Below are 25,780 nucleotides of genomic sequence, written 5' to 3' on the forward strand. Positions count from 1 at the left end.
AGTCTCGAACTTACTTCGAGGCTAACTCAATCAGTGTGATTTGTCCCGTATATATTTATTATTTATTTATTTATTTATCATACTTTTTAGTCGAGTCCGTAACCATTCGACCATTGATGCTTTAAACGTATTGTTTCAGTAGGTATCATGACTATTTCAATCATTCTCGTGGTCAGTATAGACCTCAGTTATCTTTAACGACAGGCCGTGAGACGACTTACTTCCAATGCTGTGGGAACATCGTAAGTGGAGGAAACAATGTTTGTAGAACATTTACTACACTATACGACCGTTGTCTGCCTGTGTATATACTAAAGTTATTTCAGACACAATGTCAGAAACGTAGAGGTTACCAAAACTCGTTTGAGTTTTCCCAAGTTCTTAAAGGCGATCTTTAATTGTCAGCTCTTGGCTGTGCCTTCAATGTCTTTCTCTCTCTCTGTGGATGTCGTAACAGGTGGTTAAAGGAGAAAAGCAATACTAACACATTATTGCTTCGAAAATCTAAAAGGCGGGTTCTGATCTATCTGATAGGCAGATAGTATAACTTATAAAGCTTGATAAGTATCAATACCTAAAATGAAAAAATATCCATTTCTAACAAAGAGCCTAGTTTCTACTCATAGAAGAAGGAAAATAATAATGTAATAATAATTGTACAAAAACAGATAATTAACGTCTGTATGTAAAACTGTTCCAGTTTACGATGCAGTACATATAACATTTTAATTCAACTATAGCAATTGAAAACAGGACGGGGCAGATGGCTGACTTGACCCACTTCAAGCCATAAAATGGACTTTAACTTTCTCCTGACCTTCAAAACTTTCCGTAAAAAACATAAAGTATTTAAATATTTATCAATAATATTATTATTGTAATCAAACAGACGAACCTTGAGCTAGTTCAAATGTTTACTACTTTCGATCACAATGTTTTGTGAATGATTCAAAATCAATTTTAACATATAAATCCGTTATCAATATGATTGATATTTATGTTTATCTCAATGAATTTCTTAGAAGAATGCGTTTGAGTGATCGCCCATGAAAATATGCCATCTCAAAATAAATAGACTCAGGATCATGAGTGACAATTACGAATTATAACTTACATTCTCCATTAAAAAAAACTATGTTACAGCATCGGATTGAATCAAGTAATTTTTGCATAGTGCAGACTGAAATAACTATGCATCCTACTCGCAACAAGAATAATTTTACACGTCTATGGATGGAGCCAATGAAGAAATCCCATTTTGTAAACAAATACCAGTTACATTGTTTTGGTTAGGATGTATTAGATAATACATACTAGCAACGCGACCCGGATGAAAACTTGTGCGAATGACACTATAAAGTTTCGGCCATAAATGATAGTGAAACCAGTATTTAAACTAGCGCGCGTAACTTTATGCGCTAAGCTGAGACGTGGCTGCAATTTAAACCTATTTAAACATATTCTTGTTTTTATTACAATTTTTTCATTCTTAATCTCTAGTATAACTTAGTTCTTCCTTGTGTAACTAGTAAAGTAAACCAAATCATATTTGTTTAACGTTTTAGAGTAAGAAGACCGTCGTCTATAAAGACTTTTCGGCACATATGATCAAAGAAACACCTATCATCATTAAAACTCTACCTGTCAAAAGCAAGAAAACCTTTATTGCTATTATTCGCCCGCGCGAATTTAGTGCCGCCTACAAAAAAATACAAGTTTTTCGTTGCAAATCCCGCGGACACTATAGTTTTTACCGGGATAAAATTTACCCTATGTCCTTCTCCGTACTCTACAGTAAATGTTTCCATAATTTCATGCAGATCGATTCAGTGGTTTAACTCTGAAGAGTAACAGACAAATTCACTTTTGCTTTTAAAATATAAGTATGGAAATCATTTGAACCTCATTCACACAAATGACCAGCGGTGACCATATGACCTTTACTATTTTAACGAAGAATAGAACACGTTAAATTATATACTTGCTCTTATTGTGTGTGCGAGATAGAATCAGTTTTACTAAATGCCAGCGTGCGACTTCTTGTGCTAAATTCATAAGATTTATGAATAATACCTGTTATAATAGTAGTGGCCGTATTTATAACGACTACAGTATCTATGTCTGCGCCCGCGTGAAGCGAAATATCCTCGTCATTTCATCCCTGCAGGAATTTTGGGAAATCCTCTCTTAGTACAACCCCAGACCTCATAAGGAACCTACGTGCCTTGCCTTTCTAAAGGCTATTCTAGGCCCAGCTATTTAGACTGTGTGTTAGTTTAGTAACTATAAGTAAAATGTAGATTATGAAAGCTAGTTTCAAAGACTCTGTATTTTAAAATGATAAATTATTACAATGTCTGACTGAAAATACTACTACCTACATACCGCCATGCCATTAAGGGGTAGACTGAGGTAAAGTAACTATAACTAAAATGTAGATTATGAAAGCTAGTTTCAAAGGCTCTGTATTTTAAAATGATAATTATTACAATGTCTGACTGAAAATACTACTACCTACATACCGCCATGCCATTAAGAGGTAGACTGAGGTAAAGTAACTATAACTAAAATGTAGATTATGAAAACTAGTTTCAAAGGCTCTGTATTTTAAAATGATAATTATTACAATGTCTGACTGAAAATACTACTACCTACATACCGCCATGCCATTAAGGGGTAGACTGAGGTCGACAGTTTTCTACTAATTGGCGACTGCAATGACATTAATTGGCTACGATTTCGCTTTTACAAATGACACACAGCCTCGAAGTTTTATTATTTTACGGTATTTTTCAGTTTACCCATATCTATCTAGGGTTAAACTATATATTATACCTAGATTTAAAATAAAAGCTAAGAATTTGATAAAGAGTTTGATTTCCATTGACTCCAGGACGAAAACGTCATAAAGTCTTTAATCTTATTCGTTATCAGAAGTACGTGATGTTAATACTAAATAGCAACAACAATGATTCATTATATTAACTATACTTACGATTACCCCGGCTTTGATTAAAACGACCTTCAGGGTTAAGATGATTCATTGAATTTCAGTAGAAATTGAATACTTTACAAGAATACTGAATATAAACATATAACATTTTAATTAATAGTGAACTTAAATTTATTATACTTACATTTTCTCACATTTTAATAGATACTCATTTGAAGAAAATAAGATTCTCCTAAGTTTCTCATTTGGCTTTTACATACCAACGTCGTATTTTTTATACCTACTACCGCAACAAGATCTAGAAAAACAATGCTATAATGTAGGAAGCACTTGTCCAACAGTTTTAACTATGAAAATAATAGGTACTTAGCAGATAGATATGTAATAAAGAAGAACAAATAAAATACTAACCACGCTTGTCCAATTTCGCCATGCTCGGGGAACTTTTTAGACTACCTCCTTTCACATGGAATGACCTGTATTGATTTAAGCCCGTATAATCAAAAAGGGCTTAACGGCGTGAACCGAAAGGGGCACACGCCGAACAAGAAGTCGTAGGAACGTATGAACGGTTATTAGGGCAAGTTCACAGTGTGGAGTGAGCTGGAAAGTAGGAGCGATTACTCTCTGCGGCCAATCTCTTGGTTGGTCAATTCACGACGCTTGATAAAGCACAAGTTTTGAGTGTGACGATGACGACAGACCACGAAAAGTGTATCACGTATCAGCGGTCCCCGTATATTTAATAATACGGATCACTTAACAATGAATGCCCATAACTAATCTATTCTCTCTTTCTCTTCTACACGATTGTGAGAAACACCGTAAGAGCTTAGGTAAGCTTTTTGTATCATATGAATTACAATTTATATAATTCTTACGTTTAACTTATGGAGACGTAATGCATTTCATTATTTTTTTGGTTGCATTAAAATTAAATTGGTAATATTTGTTATATAAGAATTAATTAAAAGGCATTATTATAGACGGATAAAGGACCACAACTTTCAACAAAAACAATTTTCAGGTTAAAAATTATAATCAGCCAATTATCTTAAAAATATTATATAATATCCAGAATTTCCAAAAGCTTCCTTAATATACCGGTAAGACGAACAAGTTACATTTAGTTGCAAGGTTCAAACCATAAAGCAAAACACCTTTCTCTGTTGAAATATTTTTTTTAATATGTACTTTATGATTATTAGTGATACGGTTGTTTTTAAGGTTGTCCTCGTTCCCCTATCCCGTAAGTCCCCGATTCCTGTGACCCTGCCTTGCGAACATCAGGGTCGCTAGTGTGACCACATTTATGGGTGGTAAGTTATTTTAAAAAACCTGAATTACACTTTGACATATCATAGTGATGCACTAAGAAAAGATTTACCGAAGTTTCCGTTATACGAGTATATACCAATTGCATTCTCAGCTGTTAGCTTCAAATCTAGGTCTACTACAAATATAATTAGTCAATCTATGTCTAAAAACAAAATTAGGAAATATGCACCTTTGAAATTTTTATACATCCAATTCCAAACTAAACCATTTGTACGAATAAAGCCTTAATATCAAGTGGGTAAAAAAACTTACATCCATCTACAGACAAGTCAATTTCTCTACACGTTTAAAGCATACAAAGATGATTTGCAAAACATTTATTATATTATTAAATATTATTAAGTACAGAGTATCAATTAAAAATTATGGTTGCAACATCCTTAGAAAGTGTACTACATATGAATATGAGTAATTTATTCTCTCAATAAAATTTAGATTAAAAGCCTTTGAAGAGTTAAACATGGATTTGGGTTATTGATTGAAGATGCAGAAGATTTAGATGTAGCACGCAGGTAGGTAGTAGGCAGAGCCAGTCTCAAGAACCTAAAGCCACGTTTAGAATGATGAAATTGAGATTCAGAGAAAGCGACTGCTACAATCTGGGCGGTAAGGGAAGCTGGCACACATTATATATTTTATTGGTTAGAATTATGAAAGCATTCATTAAAAAAGCTAAAACTTAATAGCGTAAAAAAATGAAAGATTATACTCCGATATTCGTTTAACAAAGGCTCATAATTTATTTAGAAATTTCTCTTCCACTTAGATAATTAATTTATGGCTATGGGAACGACAGCTATAATCATGTCGTGTGAAAAAGTGCTTGTAAGTAGTACCTTTTGAACATAAAGCAAAAAAAATACGGCGTGTGAGTATAAATAAAATTTAAGAATAAATCTAAAATCTCATTATAAAATTTGTTTCAAATACGAAGATTGACAAAATACCTACGTACCTATATACTAGTCACACGAAGTCACACGAGACGGAGTAGATACCATAATATACCATAAGATTGTGTTATAAATTCGGATATATATTGATGAGATATGATAGGTGAGTGGGAAATGTAACATTGCGGGAAAGTACTACTACTTTTATTTCCAAAAATGTACACCATTTCTTTTTCTAAGGTCTAAAATAAAGTTTATATTTGTAAAGTTTTATCAAAATCCGTTGAGTGATTCAACTGTGAAGAGCAAACAAACTTACTTGAGCGTCCTCCATTTGTTTAATGAATTAACTCTCTTTACAATACACTCGACCAAAATCGTGGTCACCCCCGACAGTGAGTCAGCTGACAGGTGCTTCACCCCGACCGCGAATAGCCGCGTCTCGGCGGAATACGAGTTTGTTTACTTCAAGCTGTACTGAATCATAGCTGGAAATGGCAATAAGTTGCATATGGCGGCTGTGGGCGGCTTCAGTATTTGCAATTATTTCAGAAGAATCCATTCTTACTTAATAAAAATGTGAAAATTCCTTTACGGCTTAATGTTATTATTAAATCTTGATAACATTTTGTGGAAAAAGATATAGTGAAGTATAATTTTGTGTAACCTGAGTTTATACAAAGGCTCACACAAAATTTCCGGTAATTCCCTGAAAGTGACAGATAAACAAGAAATAAATTGTAATATTAAAACAAAAAGGGCTGAAAATATAACCCTGAGGAGACCCGTGGAATTTTTGCTGTGGTGTATGAACGATAATTGAGAACATCTGATGTAGACCTATATTTTTGATTTTCGTTTTTCGATTTCATTATCTTCGCGTTACTAATTTACACAGCATAAAATCATATGTGAACATTTAATAATCATTATTCTTTATAATAAATGTTATATATTTATAAACAATTCATTTTATTTATTTTTCATTACTACGAAAATTGTTCATAGACAATGGATCGATAGCATCATAGTTTACATTAAGAAAAATAAAACTTTTTAACATCTCATACAATTTCAATGTATTTTGTTCAATGTTACGTGTTCAATGTTTGAGAATCAATAACATGAAATGACATCAATGGTACTAGTCATGATCATGAATCATCATAACCAACACACTTTTTAAGGATCGATGGTAGGAGAAAGAAAATACCTACTGTAATATTTATTTAAGTTGTTTAATTACAAACCTTTGATTCTTCTCCTTACTCCTCTCTTGAGAGGAGCTTGAGGTACGCCTTTGAACATGATCCTGAATTAGACAAATTTGGATCACCTATATGTATAATTGACTAGATAAAATTTAATTTCTAACCATTTCTATTTTCCATACGCCCATATGAATATATGGATATATAAACCTAATAACCATATTATTTAATGGTCTCGAAGTTTATATTTTAACTTTAATTAGATAAGTATGTAGACTGGTAGTTTACCAATAAACATACGTTCATATACCTTGCGGGGTAGACAGAGCCAACAGTCTTGAAAAACTAAAAAACCACGTTCAGCTGTTTCCAATAAAATAGGCAAAGTAACTGACGGACTGACGGACTTCTTCCACTATGCACACCTAAGTGATATCGCCACGGTGAACAAAGTTGTATTTTCAGAGCACAAAGTGGAAAACACGATTTATCTTCGCACAGCTAAACCTCGGTATTATAAAAAGTTCTAGCGTAACTCAACTGATGGTCGGAGATTAAAAGGGACATAAAACTTACATTATAAGGTCTTATGGTAAACAGAGTCTTAGACATAAAACACAAATCATTAAGGCTCGTAGGCTTTTGCTGAATGGTCCAAAGATGGAATTAAAATTCAAAGATACTTAGTTACATGTTCGACCCATCGCCTTATAAGAATTCTTTCCAAGCCTTAAAAAATCACATAAATATATACCTATATACTGATGACAAAATATGGGATGCTCAAGCGGGATTTCGAAAGGGAATGGGATGTACTGATCAGGTCTTTTCCTTGCGGTGCATAGCCGAAAAGTTTTTGGCCAAGAGTCAAAAAGTCTATTGCACATTCGTAGATCTGGAAAAGGCCTATGACAGAGTTGAGAGGAATGAATTGTGGTCAGCACTTTCTATGCATGGGGTGAGCAGTCTCTTAATACGAGCACTGAAATCCTTATATGAGGATTCGAGTGCTTGTGTCAGGATAAACGGAGCGCACACTGAGTGGTTTAAGATTGAGAAAGGCGTTAGGCAAGGATGTGTTGCGTCACCGTGGCTGTTCAACCTATTTATGGATAGCTGTTTGACAGATTTGAAAGAGTCTAAAAGTGGATTAAGGATGAATGAGTTACTCGTCAAATGTCTGCTCTATGCCGACGATCAGGTTATACTGGCGTCATCAGCGGAGGAGTTACAGGAGATGGTAAACTGTATGCACGAAGCTTTAAAAGAGAAAGGAATGAAAGTGAACGTAAGTAAAACTAAAACACTGGTTTTTGAAATGGAGAAAGAAATGACAGCATGTAATATTTTGATTGGAGGAGAAAAAGTGGAACAAGTGAAAGAGTTTGTATATCTAGGATCAAAGTTTACATCAGATGGCAAGTATGATAGTGATATTGAAAGGAGAGTGAACGCGGGGAACATGGTGAATGGAGCTTTGCATGCCTTTATGAGCAGTCAGAAACTATCCAAAAAGGCTCGACTGGCTGTGCACAGGGGCGTGTTGGTTTTGGTGACATTAATGTATGGGAGTGAAAGTTGGGTATGGCAAAAGAAGCATGAAAGCAGAATAAATGCAGTGGAAATGAGAGCGTTAAGGAGTATGATGGGTGTGAAATTGAGTGACAGGATAAGGAACAGCGTGATAAGGGAATGTTGTGATGTGAAAGAAGATGTAGTTACAGGAATAGAAAAGGGTATGTTAAGATGGTTCGGTCATGTGGAGAGGATGAATGAAAGCAGGTTGACTAAGCAGATATACAAGGAGAGTGTGGAGGGAAAGGTCGGAGTGGGAAGACCTAGACGAACGTATCTTGATCAAATTAAGGACGTCCTGGTAAAGGGTCAGGTCAAAAGTACCCGAAACCGCCGAGCTTGTATGAAGAGAGTTATGAATGTGGACGAAGCGAAAGAAGTATGCAGAGATCGTGGCAAGTGGAAAGAGGTAGTCTCTGCCTACCCCTCCGGGAAAGAGGCGTGATTTTATGTATGTATGTATGTATATATACCTATATAGCGTTAACTTTTAAATTTAAGCCTCTTGATCTAGTAAAAGTTATTTTTCTGCTTCTAGGACTTGTTGACGAGCATTGTAAAGAGTTCAATTACTTAGGATTTCTTTGAATCCTATTGTTATAGATACAATAGGAGTAAATCTGGGTTTGTAGACCTTTCCCGCTAAAGACTTGTATTCAAAGTCAAATAATGTGGTGCATTCTATCTATTGATGTTAAAGTGAGATACAAGAAGATTAAACCCAATAGATTTTCTAATTGATGTTAACCATTCAGGTAACATACATATAAATCGAACCTTATTTCGCATAGATGAATTACAAAATTAGTAACATTATAATCTACAAATTAATCATTTTGTGTGTGTTTTAATCCAAAAGCATCCCTCCCAAATCCTTTTAGCATAACTACATTTAATAACTACGAGTATTAAGATATTTCTTGTAGCTGTTGGTGGTCCTATGTAAAAAAAAAGTAAGTAATAAACTATTTGATTATGGTTCAAGCACTATATTGTAAAATTAGAATTTTAAAAAATACCATAATCTGTATATTTAACACTACTGAAAATAAGACTTAATGTGCTCATACTACCTACCTAATCAAGACAATCTATTTTGAGTTACTTACAATCTTACGTAATGCAATACAAATACATATATTGTCCAACGCATTGGTGGGCTTATAACTTGTGACCTACCTCTCCTATTCAAATACAAATCAAATGAGTATTATGTAAATTATATGTATTAACAAACAGAGCATTAAACAAGATGTTACATAAGTTTACCATACAAACGGTACTGAGAAGATTCCAGTCTAAACAATATGCAATCAGGAGTCAAGTTTATTGAGATATCATAACGAGGTCGAAAGTAGGAACCACTGCAAGATGCTTTTGCAAACATGATTTAGTTCACAGAAAGAACTGCACACTAATTTATAAGGCCATCAATATTTGATGTCACGAAAGTGTTTTTTTTACTCTCAAATATAAATACGACTTTCCAAATTACAAATAATCCCAAATTTTAAATCGTGAGAATCGGGTGTGGTCTGGTTAAAAGTTTAGCCACAAACGCTATTAATAGAATAATGCTGCAAAAGATCGCTGGATTGAAGACCGTGGGATCAAAAGCGACGCAGAAAAAGGCTACAAATAAGAACGACATCAAAAAGTTGACAAGCAGAAAATAGACATCTAACTTCTCAAAATAAAATACTAGAACAAAGTATAAAAGAAGAAGGAAAATCGGAATAGTTAAAAATATGCCTGTCGCGCGTCCCTAAGCGAAAACACTTGATATTTCTCTTCATAATTGTCTTCTCAGACGAATACCAAAGTCGGTTCACGTTATATCGCATATCGTCGTAGGCTTAGAAGATAACGACTGAGAGTCTGAGAATAGACGCCATTAATAAGAGGAGACAGGGACAAGGCAGCAGCTAGACACGAAGTGATTTATAATGACGCGGTGACGCTAGAATGATACGGAAGTTAAGTATAGATCCTATAGGAGATAATGAGAAAAAATAACGGATAGATACCAACGTATGACTGAGGATAAGGCAAAATGGCTTTTGTTTTTATTTATTATGGCTATGTGTGCATTCAACGTCAATCTGCCTCATGTTAAGGAAGATCAAGTCTAAGGTCGTACACGCAAGCTCAAATGATCTGAAATGAATGAATCAAGCGAAAATCCCTAAATTGTAGGTGTCAGATTGTAGATCATTCAGTTATCAATTATACTTGAACTTCCAGCAAAAATAAAGACATGAAGTCTGTCGAGTGGTCTGTGCATACTAAGCTATTGTAGTAAAATTAACAGAGCTGATTTCAAATTAACTATCTGTAAACATTCAAAGCGGATCATCAACATATGAGGAAAAAAACTATAAATAGTATAGTGCTATAATGCAATTCAGTTCCTGCGAAATCGGCAAAAACCGCAAAATGGCGGCCTAAACGTATACTACTTATTAGTAAAATAAAAATGACACAGAACAATAATAGTATAACATAGGATGCAAATATATTTATAGGAAAAACGTATATTACATGTGCATACAGATTTTTAATAAGCTACCAAATAACATAAAATTTTTGGACAAAAAGAAATTTAAAAAGGAATTGACGGAATGGTTGAATGAAAAAAGATTTTATAGCATTAAAGAGTATATGGACGATAAACATTGATTGTTTACTAAGTAAACATCAGTAAGATGATGATTTATAGTGGAGTTATTCTTGTTTTCACAAATACGAACCAGAGTCAAGTCTAAGAAAAAGCAAAAACAAATGAGTATTAAGTACTTATTCGACAGTAAAACTTTTCCACACAGTGTGGTCAAACCTGTTGCAAATATTTAAATGTAAAGTTAGTGTATAAGAATCTATTTGAAATTATAAATGTCATCCATTCTCCTAAATCGGTAGCTTTGGATGCTATTTAACTAAATGTCAAGTTTCAATGTTGAATGAAATATTATCCGCTTGATTATAAATGTTAACCGACTTAAAAAAAAGAGGATGTAGGACCTTAATGCGAGAACTTTGTAGCGACCATGTTATTCTGTGAATAAACTGCTTAAAATATATTTATTTTATCAATATCTTTTTTTTTTCGAAAACAAATATAACGTTCTGTGTGTTCACGTCGCTTGTTATAACTAAAATATTTGTCGAGCTATGAACCTGTATAGAATCTGTGTAAAGAAATCGTTTCTTCACGGAATAAGTAATAAATACTTATTATCTACCAAGCCATATCTTGCTGGTTTGTTAGTAGCAAAGAAAATATAAATACTTAAAGAGATTACACCCACTCAGGAGGCAAATCATTGTGAGTTACCTGCATAAGTATTCAAGCTATATTTCCAGTATCACCATGATCCAAACTTGCCAGATTCTCTCGCTAAGGCTCACGAAGCGTAGTCGCTTTTACTATCATTACTAAAGGTCACAAGCGAATCCCGAATCATTCCGAAAAACCAGGGTGATTATGATAATTAATAACCAATGAATATAACAAACACATTAGACCAAGAATGTGCTTAATAGATTAACAATTACATCGATACATCACAATTATAATCGAATCGATTCCAACGCCTCGTAACTTTGCTTTCGCCATTGTGGCGCCACCAGCGGCCCGTATCACTTTCACTCGTTTATCAATCTAGCTCGGAAATCCTCGAAATTATGTATTTCTTTTTGGTGTTACATGTCAAATGGGTTTAACCAATGGATGGCAATTAACAATATCCAAACCAATGCAATTGTAAAAAACGTTTCCAGAAAAGAAATACATTCACATCATACCAATTAAAAAAAAATTAGTCATAATACCCCGAAAAGAATAAGAATTGGTATTATGTTTTTTCACCAGAAGAAAACTGTTGATATTTTTCAATAACAATAACTAATTTCTTGATGACACGCCTTTTTTTAATTCAAAATAATACACGGTATTCAATAAAATATAAAATTGATGATATTGCGACTAAAACAAGGTTATTTGGAAACATCCAACTCAGTCTAGTGCACTCGTATTAATAACTTGGAAAAACCCCAAACAGAAGAGTTTCATTTGGAATGTAAATTCAATAGTTTCTCTTCATGGCATCAATCTGAGACAGAAATATCATCAAGGTCAAGAATTCGCCTGATGAACTAGAGAAATGATTTTAACTTTCAACAAACAGGTTTGTTTGATGAAAATTTCAACTGAATTAATTAAGCACGTTAATTTGATCAAATGCGTTTCTTACTGTTAATCCTTATCCTTACTTCAGTTTAATCTAGGCATGCCAATACTTTCACATGAAATAGTTATGTGCATCGATAAATCTTGGATATTATGATAACAAGTATAACTGTAATTACTTACCAGATTATTTCTACTTCTAGAGGTTAAAGCTGGACTCTGGATCCTCAGATAGAGAGGAATGAACGCAAGATACAGGAAAAGACGACAGATTAGCAAATAAAGAATTTACTCTTCGAATATAAAATACAGAACCGCGGACAGAAGAATATACTAAAGATAAACTTGACAGCGAATATATCGATAATCCAGCGACTGAAATGCATCAAATAGGCACCGCATTTCATACTTGATCTGAGCAGTATCTAAAGATCGGTAGACTTGTCGTCTATCACGCGTTTATCACGCTGTGTCAAGTTGGTACGAACCGCAACCAACCATACTTAAGATCTGATAAACTACGTGTGAGATTAAGTACCCGGTATCTAGGTATAGGCTCAATTCTAGCTTCGCTCGTGATTAACTATGTTTAAATTCTTCAAATATGTGTAAATATAATCTTGCTAGTTACAGTGCTACGAATAATTATTAAAAAATAAGAACATTTGCACCAAAGATCTGCACTACTACTTAAATACTGCAAAAATTTACAAATAAATACTGGATTGAAAAGATGTTACAATTAAAAGTAAACCTTTAAAAGAAATATCTGTCATAAACATTAATTACTACCTATTTAATATAAATGAGAAGTATTCTGATAACGTTGAAAGTTAATTATGCATTTAATTAATAAATGTGCTAGAAAATAAACAAGTCGAGATAAATTATTCATGCTTTACGCAGAGTCTGAGTCCATTACTTTAAATGAGCTTGTTGATCCAGCAACTTGCTAATGACTGTACTATGCCTAAATAAACATTTAAAATGATTCCGAGAAACTAGTAACTAAAGTGATATTTTCTTTTTATTTTCAGATCTTATCAGGAGCCGACATCAAACCATCATTCTTATCGTAAAGAAACAAGAGCAGTTTATTGATGTTTAGATAAATACAAACATCTCATCCGGAAAAATATAAAGTTTACGAAGTGGTGATTTCGCTTTCAGTCATTCGAGAGCGTTCGACTCGAACTGTTACATCACTAATTCCAAATTTGAAATTTTCGAGACGCGTTTACACGACGCGTTTTCCAGACGGTGTAAAGTGTGTGTGGAGTGGACTTTTTAGTATATTAAATAAAAATGGCCAGTACTGGTAGCGAAATTTGGCTGCAATGGTTTGCGTGCTGTTACCAGCCAGCTGCGCAGGCGCAGCGCACACGGCGGAGGATAGACCGATCTATGATTGGTGCACCTACGAATTTTCAACACACAGGTCACATAGGTGAGTTTTCTTTTTAAAAAATAACTATAAATAGAACTAATTTTTGTAGTGGCCAAAATATTAATACATACATACATGGTCACGTCTATATCCCTTGCGGGGTAGAGAGACAATAGTCTTGAAAAGACTGAATGGCCAGCTTCAGCTATTTGGCATAATGATAGAATTGAGATTCAACTAGTGACAGGTTGCTAACCCATCGCCTAAAAAAGAATCCCAAGTTTGTAAGCCTATCCCTTAGTCGCCTTTTACGACATCCATGGGAAAGAGATGGAGTGATCCTATTCTTTTTGTATTGGTGCCGGGAACCACACGGAAAAATATTAATTTGTTTCGTAACTAATGTATCGAATGAAATGGACTAACCTTTATCTTATTTACTAGCCCAACTACACGAACCATAGTGAATTAGACTTATCATTTTGTGCAGTACTCTTAATTCTTCTAGCAGACCGACAACCTGCTAGATATAACTCCTCAGTGATCAGATAGGTAATGAAAGTTTTAACCAAATTGGGCCACTTTTATCAGAGATGTAATAAAGTCTGTCTTACACGTTGAATTAATTTAAATATACTTTTATAAATACCGGCAGTTTACTAATCACAGATTCAATTTATTAAAGCTACATTGTTTCCACACAATCCATTTTATAGCAATCGACATTGTGTATAGGCATACCGATATGCCTTTTCTTAACTATCGATAGTTAGACTATCGATATTGTTGCAACACTTTTATCAAGATAGAGCCGATTGAAAGCGTCAATCTATCGTTATCGAGATATGACCTTCTGAGGCCAAGGTGAACGTACAGTCAACAGCATATCGAAATACCCAAATTCTCTGCAAATTCGCCCCTATTACCGTCACATAGTTTCATGCAAGGTAACTGGATATGCGGTTGACTATACCTACTGGTTGCCACATGAAATGTTCGCATGCCACGAACTGTATCTTGAGAACTTATCACGGATTATATTGATAAAATGTTCTTTTGTTTATTACGAAGCCGGGTCAAACAAGTTTGATTGTGTTAGAACACCTGATATTATGAGAAAATATATATTTGCTTTCTCGGATAAATCTTTGGATTTAAGACTTTTAAATGAATTGTCTTTGATAAACATTCATTTATTTATCAGAGGTTAATAAAAATTGTAAATCCTATCAGTGAAATCTCGGTTTCGTACCATTGAAATAAAATATAGGTAACTCCAGCTTGTATCCGACTTCATAATAAGACATCTAATAGGCTTCTTTCGTGTGTGAAAGTTTTGACTAAATTAGATTTTCCTAATGACTACAAAAACATTGTAAGAACTCGAGGTAAACTAGGGAGTCACCGCCAACAAAACCTAACATTACTTTAAAAAAAACAAAAACGTAGGGCCAAAAGAGTTACATCTTCAGCGATTACTCCGATAGTTCTTATTAGAACTAGTTATTCATCCTGTTTACACTAATTGCCCCCACATGCCATTCGCCATCCCCACGCCAGCCCGTTGCCATAAACTGGCATCGTGATTGACAGATAATCTATCTACGATTGTATTTAGAATTAGAATTTAAATAAAAAGTGTACTACTTGGTATGCTACAATGCCTGCTTGGCCAAATCGGGATAGGTTCCGTCGGCGGAAGGCGACCGCCTTAAAAGGAAATCTCGTACAATGTAAACCGTCCTTTTTATCATCCAATAAATATTGAAAGTAGAAACTTTTACTCGATGTATACGATTTTCTAGCATTTGCCCGTGTTAACTCGAATTCCCGTTCTACACGATCCCGTGGAAATATAGCAAAAGTGGGTATATTTTATGGGAGACTTCGAACAAGTGAATACTAAGTCGCAGTTTACTGGTTGAAGCGTTACAGTTAGACAGACTGACTTTCGGATTTTAAGTTGAATATGGATTCTGCGACATGGCCGTCATTTCCGGAAAATAAAATCAATCAGTCAAAATTCGATTTGATATCAAAATGTAATAATCAAACATCAGATTACATAGTTCTTGAATAGATTAGGCTTAGAATACTTATTCTATAACACAAGAAAATCATATTAAATTTATTTTCTTGTACTTTCTTTCCAATCTTGTTTTTATTACCTATACTTTGGTAAATAACTATTAAATACTAGTATGCAATAAACATTAAATTTGCAAGCTTTTCACCTGCTATCAACTTAACATAGCAAACTTGAGTATATATTTGTGATCAGCCTTTTACTGCATTACCCGAGTTTACATATTATCGTGAGAATTTCGGGAGCTATTATGGCCCACCTAGGTACCTACATTCCCGAACGAAACCAAAAAAGTTTTTACTAGAATAGTTCAACCATCAAATTGACCCGTACTGCTTTGTGCGTATAGGTACACATGTTGTAAATAAAAAAATTATAATCTCAAAGATTAGTAAATTAATTTTATTGTCTGTTTGCGCTTATCTGACAGGACATATACGTGATTCCATTATCTTTCAATTTATCTTGAGTATAGCTTGATTTTGATTACGATTGTAGGAACGTGCCAAAAGTCGATACTGACTTTATAAAAGCTCCGACGAAAAGGTATTCACTTGAATGTTAACAAAGAAACTATTCATCCATACTTATTTCAGTAATAGAAAAGATTTGTGCTTGGTTAAGAAAATAAGGCAAAATACTATATTCTTATATTCAACATAAATGAAAATGAATAAGTAGGTACACTTAAAACTACGGGAAGGATTTTGATATAATTTGACAAAGAGATAGATACTCGTACTTACATTTAGCTTCGGAGGAAAGTATAAAACTTTCTGTCTGTGTGTCAGTTTCAGCTGATGATTTAAATTTAATGAAAAATAAGTGAATTCTGTCATATTTCGCAAAGTCAAGAATAGCTCTATACTAAAATTAAGACTAACCTGTACGTCTAAATTTGACACTCTAAAAACTCACTTTAAATATGTGTGTGTATTTGTATATTATTATCTGAGGTCTTTCCACTAACTAAAAATAATGAGATGAATGAATCTTGTGTTTCTTACCCATTTTGTTTCAAATGAAACCATAGACACAGAAAATATTATTTTTTACCAGCCAGTTTTTGCAATAAGAAGATTATATTTAGGTATGTGAATGTAGGTATTGAATATCAATCGTGTAACTGAAAGTGTAACAGCACCACATCCGTTCCTTTCAGTCTTAACTCTGCACGTGGTTAAATGAGAACGGACACATTTGAACGCATAATTCTCACATTATACCTCATTAATATGAAATCGTTTTTATCTTTTTTATGTATGTTTGCATGCAGCTTCCAAGACAATTTCATTAAATATTCTGTCGTTAAAATATTTTTTCAAATGTTTATGGCAATAGTAATAATGAAAATCTAGAGTTTGACTCGTTTGAATAATTTTGAGCTCTCTTAAATGATTAGAAAAAAAATTACTATCCAGCGAAGAAAATTTATTTTACGAATAATTTGTGCAAAATTACGTAAGTAGTACTTACTAAGAAAAGTAGTAGATATAAGAAAACCTCAACAAAACAAAGCTTCCAAAGGTATAACCAAAGCAAAGCCCCAGAACGTCGCTAGTATGCGCACTAAACCGTGGCAAAGGAATGTCAGTGCATACAGAATTAGACCGAGTTATCCCTAACGAGACTAAAATAAACAAGAGTCCATCGTCCGTCCGTAACTGTGAGTCAACACGACTTGTCTAAACTTGCCTTTAGTACATTCAGCAACAGAGACACTTGACTCTCTATCGTATTGGTTTTATTCGTCACTAATTCAACCTCAATTCCATCTGAAAGCCATAAGTTAAACGTGGCCTTTAAGTCTTTTACGAGACCGTTAGCTTCGTCTACCCCCTAAGGGATGAAGATGTGATTATATGTATGTATGTTTTCTCCATGTTTCCTCTATAAAAATATTAGTAAAAATAAGTACAAAATAGTAAATGTCCCTGCTTATCTGCGCATCAATGTATGGGGTACGCTTAATCTGAAGGCGACTGTACCAACGGTCGGAATAACACCATAACTCATACTTTATTTCTTTTCGTTTGTGGCAAATGGGTTATGGCTCAAGTTGAATATTGTTTAACTTAATGTGTCTACTGAACTGTGCTCACTACTCCCAAAGAGAAGAATATACGACGCCGGTTTACCTGTCTTGATATCTTGAATCTTTATTGTTTGTAATGTAGAATGTTAATCTTTTTTGTTTGTACATACATACATATAGTCACGTCTATATCCCTTGCGGGGCAGACAGAGCCGACAGTCTTGAAAAACTGGCCCATCGTCTAAATGAAGAATCCTAAGTTTATAAACCTATCTCTTGGTCACCTTTTACGATATTCACGGGAAAGAGATACCTATTAAGGAATAAAAATTAAAAATCATAGGTACCACAAAGAAATTTCACAAACATTTTAGAAACCACCTTCAAAAACAAAGTTAAGGTTAATAGACATTCGGCGACACTTGTACAGTTCACACATGAAGAACACCCTCCTATTTTGAAGTCAGTTAAAAATAGATCGCGAAATAATGGAACTAGTGTCAATGTTGACTTGACACTAGAATATTACGAGATATTTTACGTCCATCCTAGTTTACATTCTCTTTTACAATGAAATGATGTAACTTTATTAGCAAGATGGGTTCAATTGGTCAATCCACCTCCTACACATTTTTTATTGTAACAAAGAAAGTAGATTTAGTATAATATATAATAAAAGCTTTTATTGTGTAATCTCCGAATTCCTATACCCTCCGAAACTTATTGTTTATTTAACATTCAGTCAATAATATTTTTTTAATGTTATTATTTTAATTTAACTTTTTAATAATTTTATCTACATGCCCAAAAGTTATCTAGTGATAAAGACTTAAGATATAGGCAAATAACAGCCTTATGTTCTTTAGAATATGATAACTCCATCTCTTTCCCATGGATGTCGTAAACCGCGACAAGGGAAAAGCATATAAATTTTAGATTATTTTTAAGTTATTGGGCTAGCAACCTGTCATTATATAAATCTTAATTCTATCATCAAGCCATATAGCTAAATGTGGCTTTCCAGTCTTTTCGAGATTGTGGGCTTCTCTGCCTACCCCTTAAGGGATAAAGACTATGACTATATGTATGTATGTATGTGTCCAACTGTAAGAATAGCGAACTAGAAAGAAGTTTGAAATCGTGATCAATATGTTTGCGGATTTCCGCAACAGTTGCATCACGTGACCTTCAATGTTATTTAAAAAAAATCATATTGAGAGTTCACACTAGCATATTCAAACAATTCCTACCTATCATTATGCTATTTCTATATTTATGGTATAAAATAAAATAATCTATTACTAATTCCTTTTCCTTTCCTTAACTTCTCGCAAACAAACTGGAAACCCAGTTAACCAAATAGTTTGTTCTATTATGGATAAACCATATATAAATATATTTTATATTCGTAAATATACCTTTATAGGGATAGGCTTTTTAACTTGGGATTGTTCATAGGCGATGGGCTGTCACTATTTGAATCTCAATTCTAACATTAAGCCAAACAGCCGAACGTGGCCTATCAGTCTTGTCAAAATTGTTGGCTCTGTCTACCCCGCGAGGGATAAATACGTGACTATATGTATGTTTGTATGTAAACACGGTTGCTTCTTAATTCGGAAGTGCCAGGCAATCCTCAGACCACCTTGTATGCACTGATCCTTGTCTGCAAGCAACACTACATAAGGTCACACCCAATTAACCTCCACCTTTAACTTCCAATACCAATATAAAGAAATTTACAAAATTGGATAAATATTTAAGTTTCTCAACATGATATAAGTATAATTAAAAGAGAATATGTGAATATACCTACCTACCTATTTTGATTTGGCTTAACCGTATATCTCAGACACGTAGATAAGCAGACCGGTACATTCCCTAGCGAGATGAATTATAATTTAAATATAAATAAACCTTTCAAAGAACTGAGCTATTCGATATATGTATATTTGCATTGATAAATAAACATTGGAGTGTGTCTCAAGGGCAGCCTTAATGACGGTTTATTCTCAATCAGCATGACAAACGCATTTCGATCACGACCAAACGAGGTAGGCCGATTTTAGCAGAAGCCAATGTAAACATTACAAAGTTGTCTGTATCATTTTTTTCAGCCTATTTTGTGTCCCACAGCTGGGCAAAGGCATTCCCTTTCTCCCTCCACAAGACTCTATCTGAAGAATAGTTTTGCCAAGGCCAAGAACACTCTGCCTGTGAATCTTTTCGACTTTTGGCTCTTTCTACCATGTTATGTAGTATGGAATAAAAAAATGTCTATGTTTTTTTGATGATTACGGAAGATTTGTATACATATCTTTCGTATGGCTAAAAGTCAGATTTATTAAGTGCCTATTAATTATGACTTGCAATGGGTAGATCAACTTAAGCGCCGGGAACTGTATCTACGTCTATTCTATGTGTTATATCTACCTATATAGTTAGTATACTACCACGGCTTCTGTATAACGAACTAACGAGCTTGCGGCTTGGGAGGTAATTTGTTAAGCAAATCATTGTATCGTTAGCTCGATTTATGTCATCTTATTTATCAAGCCGAGTTCCCTTACTTTATTGTTCATTAGCTTAATTGCTTCATTTTTCAACGATGGAAGTTATTGTATAGTGTACAATAAATAATTTAAAAGAATTAAGAAATAATTTTAGCATTTTATTATTCATACTTACTTGGAATATTACTTTTGTCACCAAAAATAAAACTAAAAGCGGACACAGCATTAAACAAACATAGCGATATTGACTTGTACTGTACCACAATATGCAATGACATTCTCGTATGACCTCCAGACAACGTTCTTAATAGGTATTGTACCAAATATCGTGCCTAATAATAAAGGTAATATAATAACACATTATAGAAGATAGCTTTATCCCGCAGCTCCGCCTGCAAACGAAATGCCCATTCCGTGCCATGCCAATTTTAAGGAAAAATAGAGCTAGTTACTACATAGTATATCAAACTCTAGCGGTTTAACCATAGAAACAAAAGACAGATAATCCCTTAAGTATTGTATATTTTTTTGTTCTTCCCCTCAGAAAAATTCTATAGTTGGTTGACCCGCTTCTCGGCTCCAACTTTTCCTTCATAAAGATTTCTACATCATTATTATTCGTGGTGATTCCAGGGTCTTCAGACCGGTTCGTGGACATGCCCTCATCGTTGTTGCATTCTATCCAGAACCAGATGCAAAGCAAAGGAGGGTACGAGGTCGCTTATGGTGTAAAGGTAATTCTATATATACCTACTTATTTTTCTTTGTTTGTCTTCCCTTCACCCTTTATCTTTTTAATCAATCTTAATGAAATTCCGCACACAAATAGTTGAATGTACTGAATAATAAATAGCTAAAGTGTTTATTGGATAAAATTAATGATTCTGCCAAAGAAGACCCAATTTAAACAATAAAATGTTTTTAAGTTTGTTAATTTAATTTTCTTTTTTTGTTTTCAGGTTTACTGATGTCCTGAAGGTGAAACAGACTCTAAGGGGACTTAGTGAACAGTGTTGCTATGATCTACGTTACTAAAGTAATAAGTGTTAGTGTTAATAAGTCAAATTGTGTACATATAGGAGTTTCGTGAAATTGGAGCAAGTTACCTACTGAAAATTTAAATTTAAGAGATTTTATACGATGAATGGTCATTGGTAGTTTTTAATACAAAAACATGAGTACTACGATTAGTCAAAAATCAAAAATGACTAACTCGAATCCATTGTAGCATGACAATTGAAAAAATAACCCAAGTCAATTATGCAAATTTGTAAATGTGTGCAATTTCAATAGTACAGTCTGCTACATATATTTTTTATTTAGTAAAAGGAATGAATTTGTAGCTGACTGTACACAAAATCATTAATTGAAGAAAACTTTGTAATTTTGAGTGCAGTAGGTAGGTATATTATCGTACTTATAAATACGTGCATATTTAATTAGATAATTAAGAAAATATTTAGGTAGTTTATTTGAACTGCGTGTAAATGTATACTAAACTATAGCAATGGATATGGAGTTTTTATAAGCTCCTATTACAGGGAAACTAATATAATTTTGAATTTTAATAGTTCAAAATTATAGTAACAGTCAAGACCAATATATACAATACTGAAATCCTAATCCTGTCGATTATATTTCATTTTTATGATATAATAACTGCCAGGTCTTGCAAATTACCTTTAACTGCAGAATTATTAATAGTGTACATAATAATAACTGAATCAATACAAATAATTGTCTCAGTCGTCTGAATGCCTTATTATAGTGATAAAATTCATATAAATAATTACCTACTACTTATATGTTTACATTAAAGTAAAACTTGTTAAAATATACTTTTGGAACTCAGTGCTTGGAAAAATTGATGTAACTTTGGTAAACAATATGTAAAGACCGTTCGGTATATGTTATTATCACGAAGGGATCAACGCCCTTTTATATTAGGCGTTTTTCAGTTTGATCGATTTAAAAATCCTATGTAATATTTGCTAAAACATGCCAACTCCATGAAATATAGAATAAAAAAAAATCAGGAAAAGCCGCTTAATGTAAAAGGCCTTACATTTTCCAGTCTGAGAAACTTCATAAATGTTCTTATAGAAATCGGAATAATATAGGACAATAGAAATACCATATTGTTATGGAAACTCTTGATTAAACTTCATTGATGTGTCTTCTGTCTGATAGAGCAAACCATTGCATGGTATGATTAAATGATTCTGCATTCATTAAAACTCTCAAGCTTTGATATTTTTGCACGTAGTCTGTGTTTTTCTCATATTTAGTTAAGTAATTTCTAATCATTGTCTTTGTCATAGTTTATTAATATTTTTATTGTGAATGTGTTGTTGTTCAAATGGTTATTTATCTTTTCATAGGAAACAGGTTGTCTTCTTGCCCGATCAGTTTGGGCAACAGAATGACTGACAAACAATTTATTCTAAACAGACTGATGGCGATAAACTATTGTTAATTTATTGTATACCTATGAATACTAAAATTTTACACTTACCTATTGTTCACATACAGTTCGTAATCTGCACAGGTATATATTATCATACGTGCGAGAAAGAAAACATTGAATTATATAGGTAGTAAGTGTCCACAATTTTGCTTACACTTCTTCAAGTAAGTTGGTTAGTAATAAGGATTTGAATAAAAATACAAAAACTTATTACTCACTTTTTAACTTTATATGTATCTAGGAATTCATCACGTACTAGAAGTAGGTACTGTAAGTGAACAATAATAAGTAAAAAATACTGAACGAAAAAGAGTAATTTTGTCATTTTCTAGCCAAAACGACAAAATGTAGGTGTTTAATATTACAATCAGATTTTATATTCGATGTATGATTATACTGAATTTGTTCTCTCTCTATAAAGTAGTAGAAAAAAGTTTTCAAATGAACAACTCGTTTTATTTTATTACCCATAAGACAGAAATAAAAGTAAATGAATTAGACCTTTGAAGCCTTGTAAGTACCTAACTACTAACTTTAAAATGACGAATAGCGTATGGACTACTTTAGGATTAATTTGCGGTATTTTATTTTAAGACGGTACTTACATAAAGTGACCATTTTTTTTTTGCGTCAGAGCGGGACGCTTTCAGAATTTTGTACATAATTAAATAAAAAATATACTACATACTTAATATATAAGTTAATTATGAATAATTATCTATACATATAATAAAACAGTAAAATTATTTTGTCTGTACATTTAGTATTTTGACTGACTGTTCTCGTCAGCGAGATTTGAGTGCAATGTTGATATAAAATAAGTATAAAAATTTAGTTTGTTTGCAAAAGCGGGACATTTTTGCTCTCGCTGGGGACAGCGGGACAGGCAGCCTGAAAGCGGGACAATCCCGCCGAAAGCGGGACGTATGGTCACTTTATACTTACATCGACACTACTTAACCGGGACTAACGCCATGAAGATGATGATCCGAACTGAGTGCAACAGCAATACTTTTTGAAGTAGGTTAATATGTGACCCGGGACTTTAGTACAGATCTAAGTAATTTAAAAGACCCGCCAGATACCAAATCTCAGAGACATTATGGCATTACCATCCATCACGACATCATCGACATCCCTAGGACCTGTCAATGTCAAGTCAATGTTACCAACTTTGCTCTTTTGGCGCTAGATCTAGCGGGTATATCAGGTTTAGTGTCTAGTCAGTGTTCTAAATTCGAAGAGCTAGCTGAAACAGGGAAGCAAAAAAAAGGTCTGTGGAGAACCTTAAATAAATTTACATACATATGTTACAATTTAATTCAAAGAAACAAAAAAAGCAAGAAAGAACGGTCCACCTACTATAAATATTCTAGAAAACCTGGCAAACAACTTTTTTTTTTGCTTATCAAAATCATCACGATGTTTAACACTTAATTTTGCCAAATTGGCGCCTATTTAGCACCAACTTAGCGCCTTCTTATCAGAGACAGTTGGCAACAGGCAGGCAACGCACGCACGCAACAAGTAGAGTAACAAGTGTCAAGTACAACTAGGACACTGAAGTTCTGATTGCTATTGATTTTATAACTTACCTAACTGACCTGAGTTATTGATTGTGCAAAATTGATATTATACTGCATATCAGCAGAGAGAAACAGAAAATGCTTCTCTAATGCAAACATATTCAGATCAGCACAAGTAATTATCTTTAAAATAAGAAAAAACCTGTGAGAGAATTTTAAAGAGTAGAAACAAATTCTTGTTTTGATAACATTACAAATAACTAAATAAGATGGAAACAATTTTTTTTGACGTGATCTCGTATATTATAATTTGTATCATCATCTTTATCTTTGTGTGTAAATTGTATATGACGTACGTTACAAAGATGTGCAGGTGCGAAACTAAATTAACTGGAAAAATAGCTATTGTGACAGGTGCTAACACTGGAATTGGGTTCCAGACGGCGAGGAATTTGGCCAAACGACACGCCAAAGTTATCTTAGCCTGTAGGGATAAAACTAAGGGTACGCGTGCCGTGAACATGATTAGAAGAGAAACAAGGAACTCTTATGTATACTTTAAACAGTTGGATCTAGAATCATTCACATCTGTAACCCGATTTGCTCAAGAAATCTTAGACTCACTGCCATTTGTCCATATTTTAATAAACAATGCTGGCACTGGAATGCTTGATCATTCCTTGACAGAAGATAACTTGCCCATAGAAGTTCAAGTAAACCATTATAGCCCATTCTTACTGACATTACTTTTATTGCCACTGTTACAGAAAGAACCTAATAGCCGCATTATTAATGTTTCATCAGTAATGCATAAAATTGGCAGGGTTGACCCAGAAAATTTTCACAAGCAAAGGAAGACTTTTCTGGATCGTAGGAGGGTTTATGCTGACACAAAATTAGCAAATATGTTATTTACTTTGAAATTAAGTGAATTGTTAAAAGGAACCTATGTAACTGTCAATTGTTTGCATCCTGGAGGAGTTTATACAGATTTTTTTAGGCACCAACCATTTATAGTTAAATTTATATTGAGATTTTGCATGAAAACTGCCTGGGAAGGAGCACAGACTGTGATTCATTTGGCTGTAGCGCCTGAATTAGCCCATACATCTGGGAAATATTTTGTGGAATGTAAAAAAGCGTCACCTGCAAAAAGGGCCCTAGATAAGAGTGTAGCTCATAGGCTATGGTTAAACTCAGAGAAAATTGTGGAACCGTATTTACCGGCTGACAATTACTAATCAATCACTTGGCAATATGCCTGTGAGGTTTCCAGCAGAGCAGAACAGAACTACACTTTCCTTTTTCTGTAGGGTTTATTTAGAACCCAAGGTTCATTAGAGCTTGTGGATCATGATGTTATCAAGCAGATATATCTCTCAATGTTTTTAGCATGTAAAATATCACACATGTTCTGTTTATATTCAAGTTGCCCCTTTAAAGTCAGCAAATGTGAATACAAACTGAAAATGGAATATGATGTAGTCAAAAAAGAAATCTATATTTTATATTATTATAATTATACTTTAGGCCAAAAAAGAAATCTATATTTTCAAGCAAATACATAATATACAATTGTTCTCTTTTGCAAAAAAAAACTATAATAG

At 33.6% G+C, this 25,780-nt stretch overlaps 2 protein-coding genes across 2 annotated transcripts in view; both read left to right on the forward strand.

The window, feature by feature from the left end:
* Positions 1 to 23,096, forward strand: part of LOC106131634 (CDC42 small effector protein homolog) — a 33,499-nt gene extending 10,403 nt beyond the window's left edge. Inside the window, exons 2-4 of the mRNA XM_013330790.2 lie at positions 13,197 to 13,606; positions 20,814 to 20,914; positions 21,140 to 23,096. Of these exons, the coding sequence (XP_013186244.1) occupies positions 13,465 to 13,606; positions 20,814 to 20,914; positions 21,140 to 21,148 (252 nt within the window). The 5' untranslated portion in view covers positions 13,197 to 13,464 and the 3' untranslated portion in view covers positions 21,149 to 23,096. The remainder of the gene's footprint in view (positions 1 to 13,196; positions 13,607 to 20,813; positions 20,915 to 21,139) is intronic.
* A 1,093-nt stretch (positions 23,097 to 24,189) lies between these two features.
* On the forward strand, positions 24,190 to 25,765 carry LOC106131633 (retinol dehydrogenase 12-like). Its single transcript, XM_060950041.1, has one exon. The coding sequence runs from the start codon at positions 24,443 to 24,445 to the stop codon at positions 25,412 to 25,414; it is 972 nt and encodes a 323-aa protein (XP_060806024.1). The 5' UTR covers positions 24,190 to 24,442; the 3' UTR covers positions 25,415 to 25,765.
* Positions 25,766 to 25,780: the final 15 nt, after the last annotated feature.

The sequence above is a fragment of the Amyelois transitella genome, chromosome 20, assembly GCF_032362555.1.
Source record: "Amyelois transitella isolate CPQ chromosome 20, ilAmyTran1.1, whole genome shotgun sequence".
Lineage (NCBI taxonomy): Eukaryota > Metazoa > Arthropoda > Insecta > Lepidoptera > Pyralidae > Amyelois > Amyelois transitella.

Excerpts from the sequence above, each read along its gene's own strand:
- LOC106131633 (XM_060950041.1), top strand. The coding sequence starts at position 24,443 with ATGGAAACAATTTTTTTTGACGTGATCTCGTATATTATAATTTGTATC.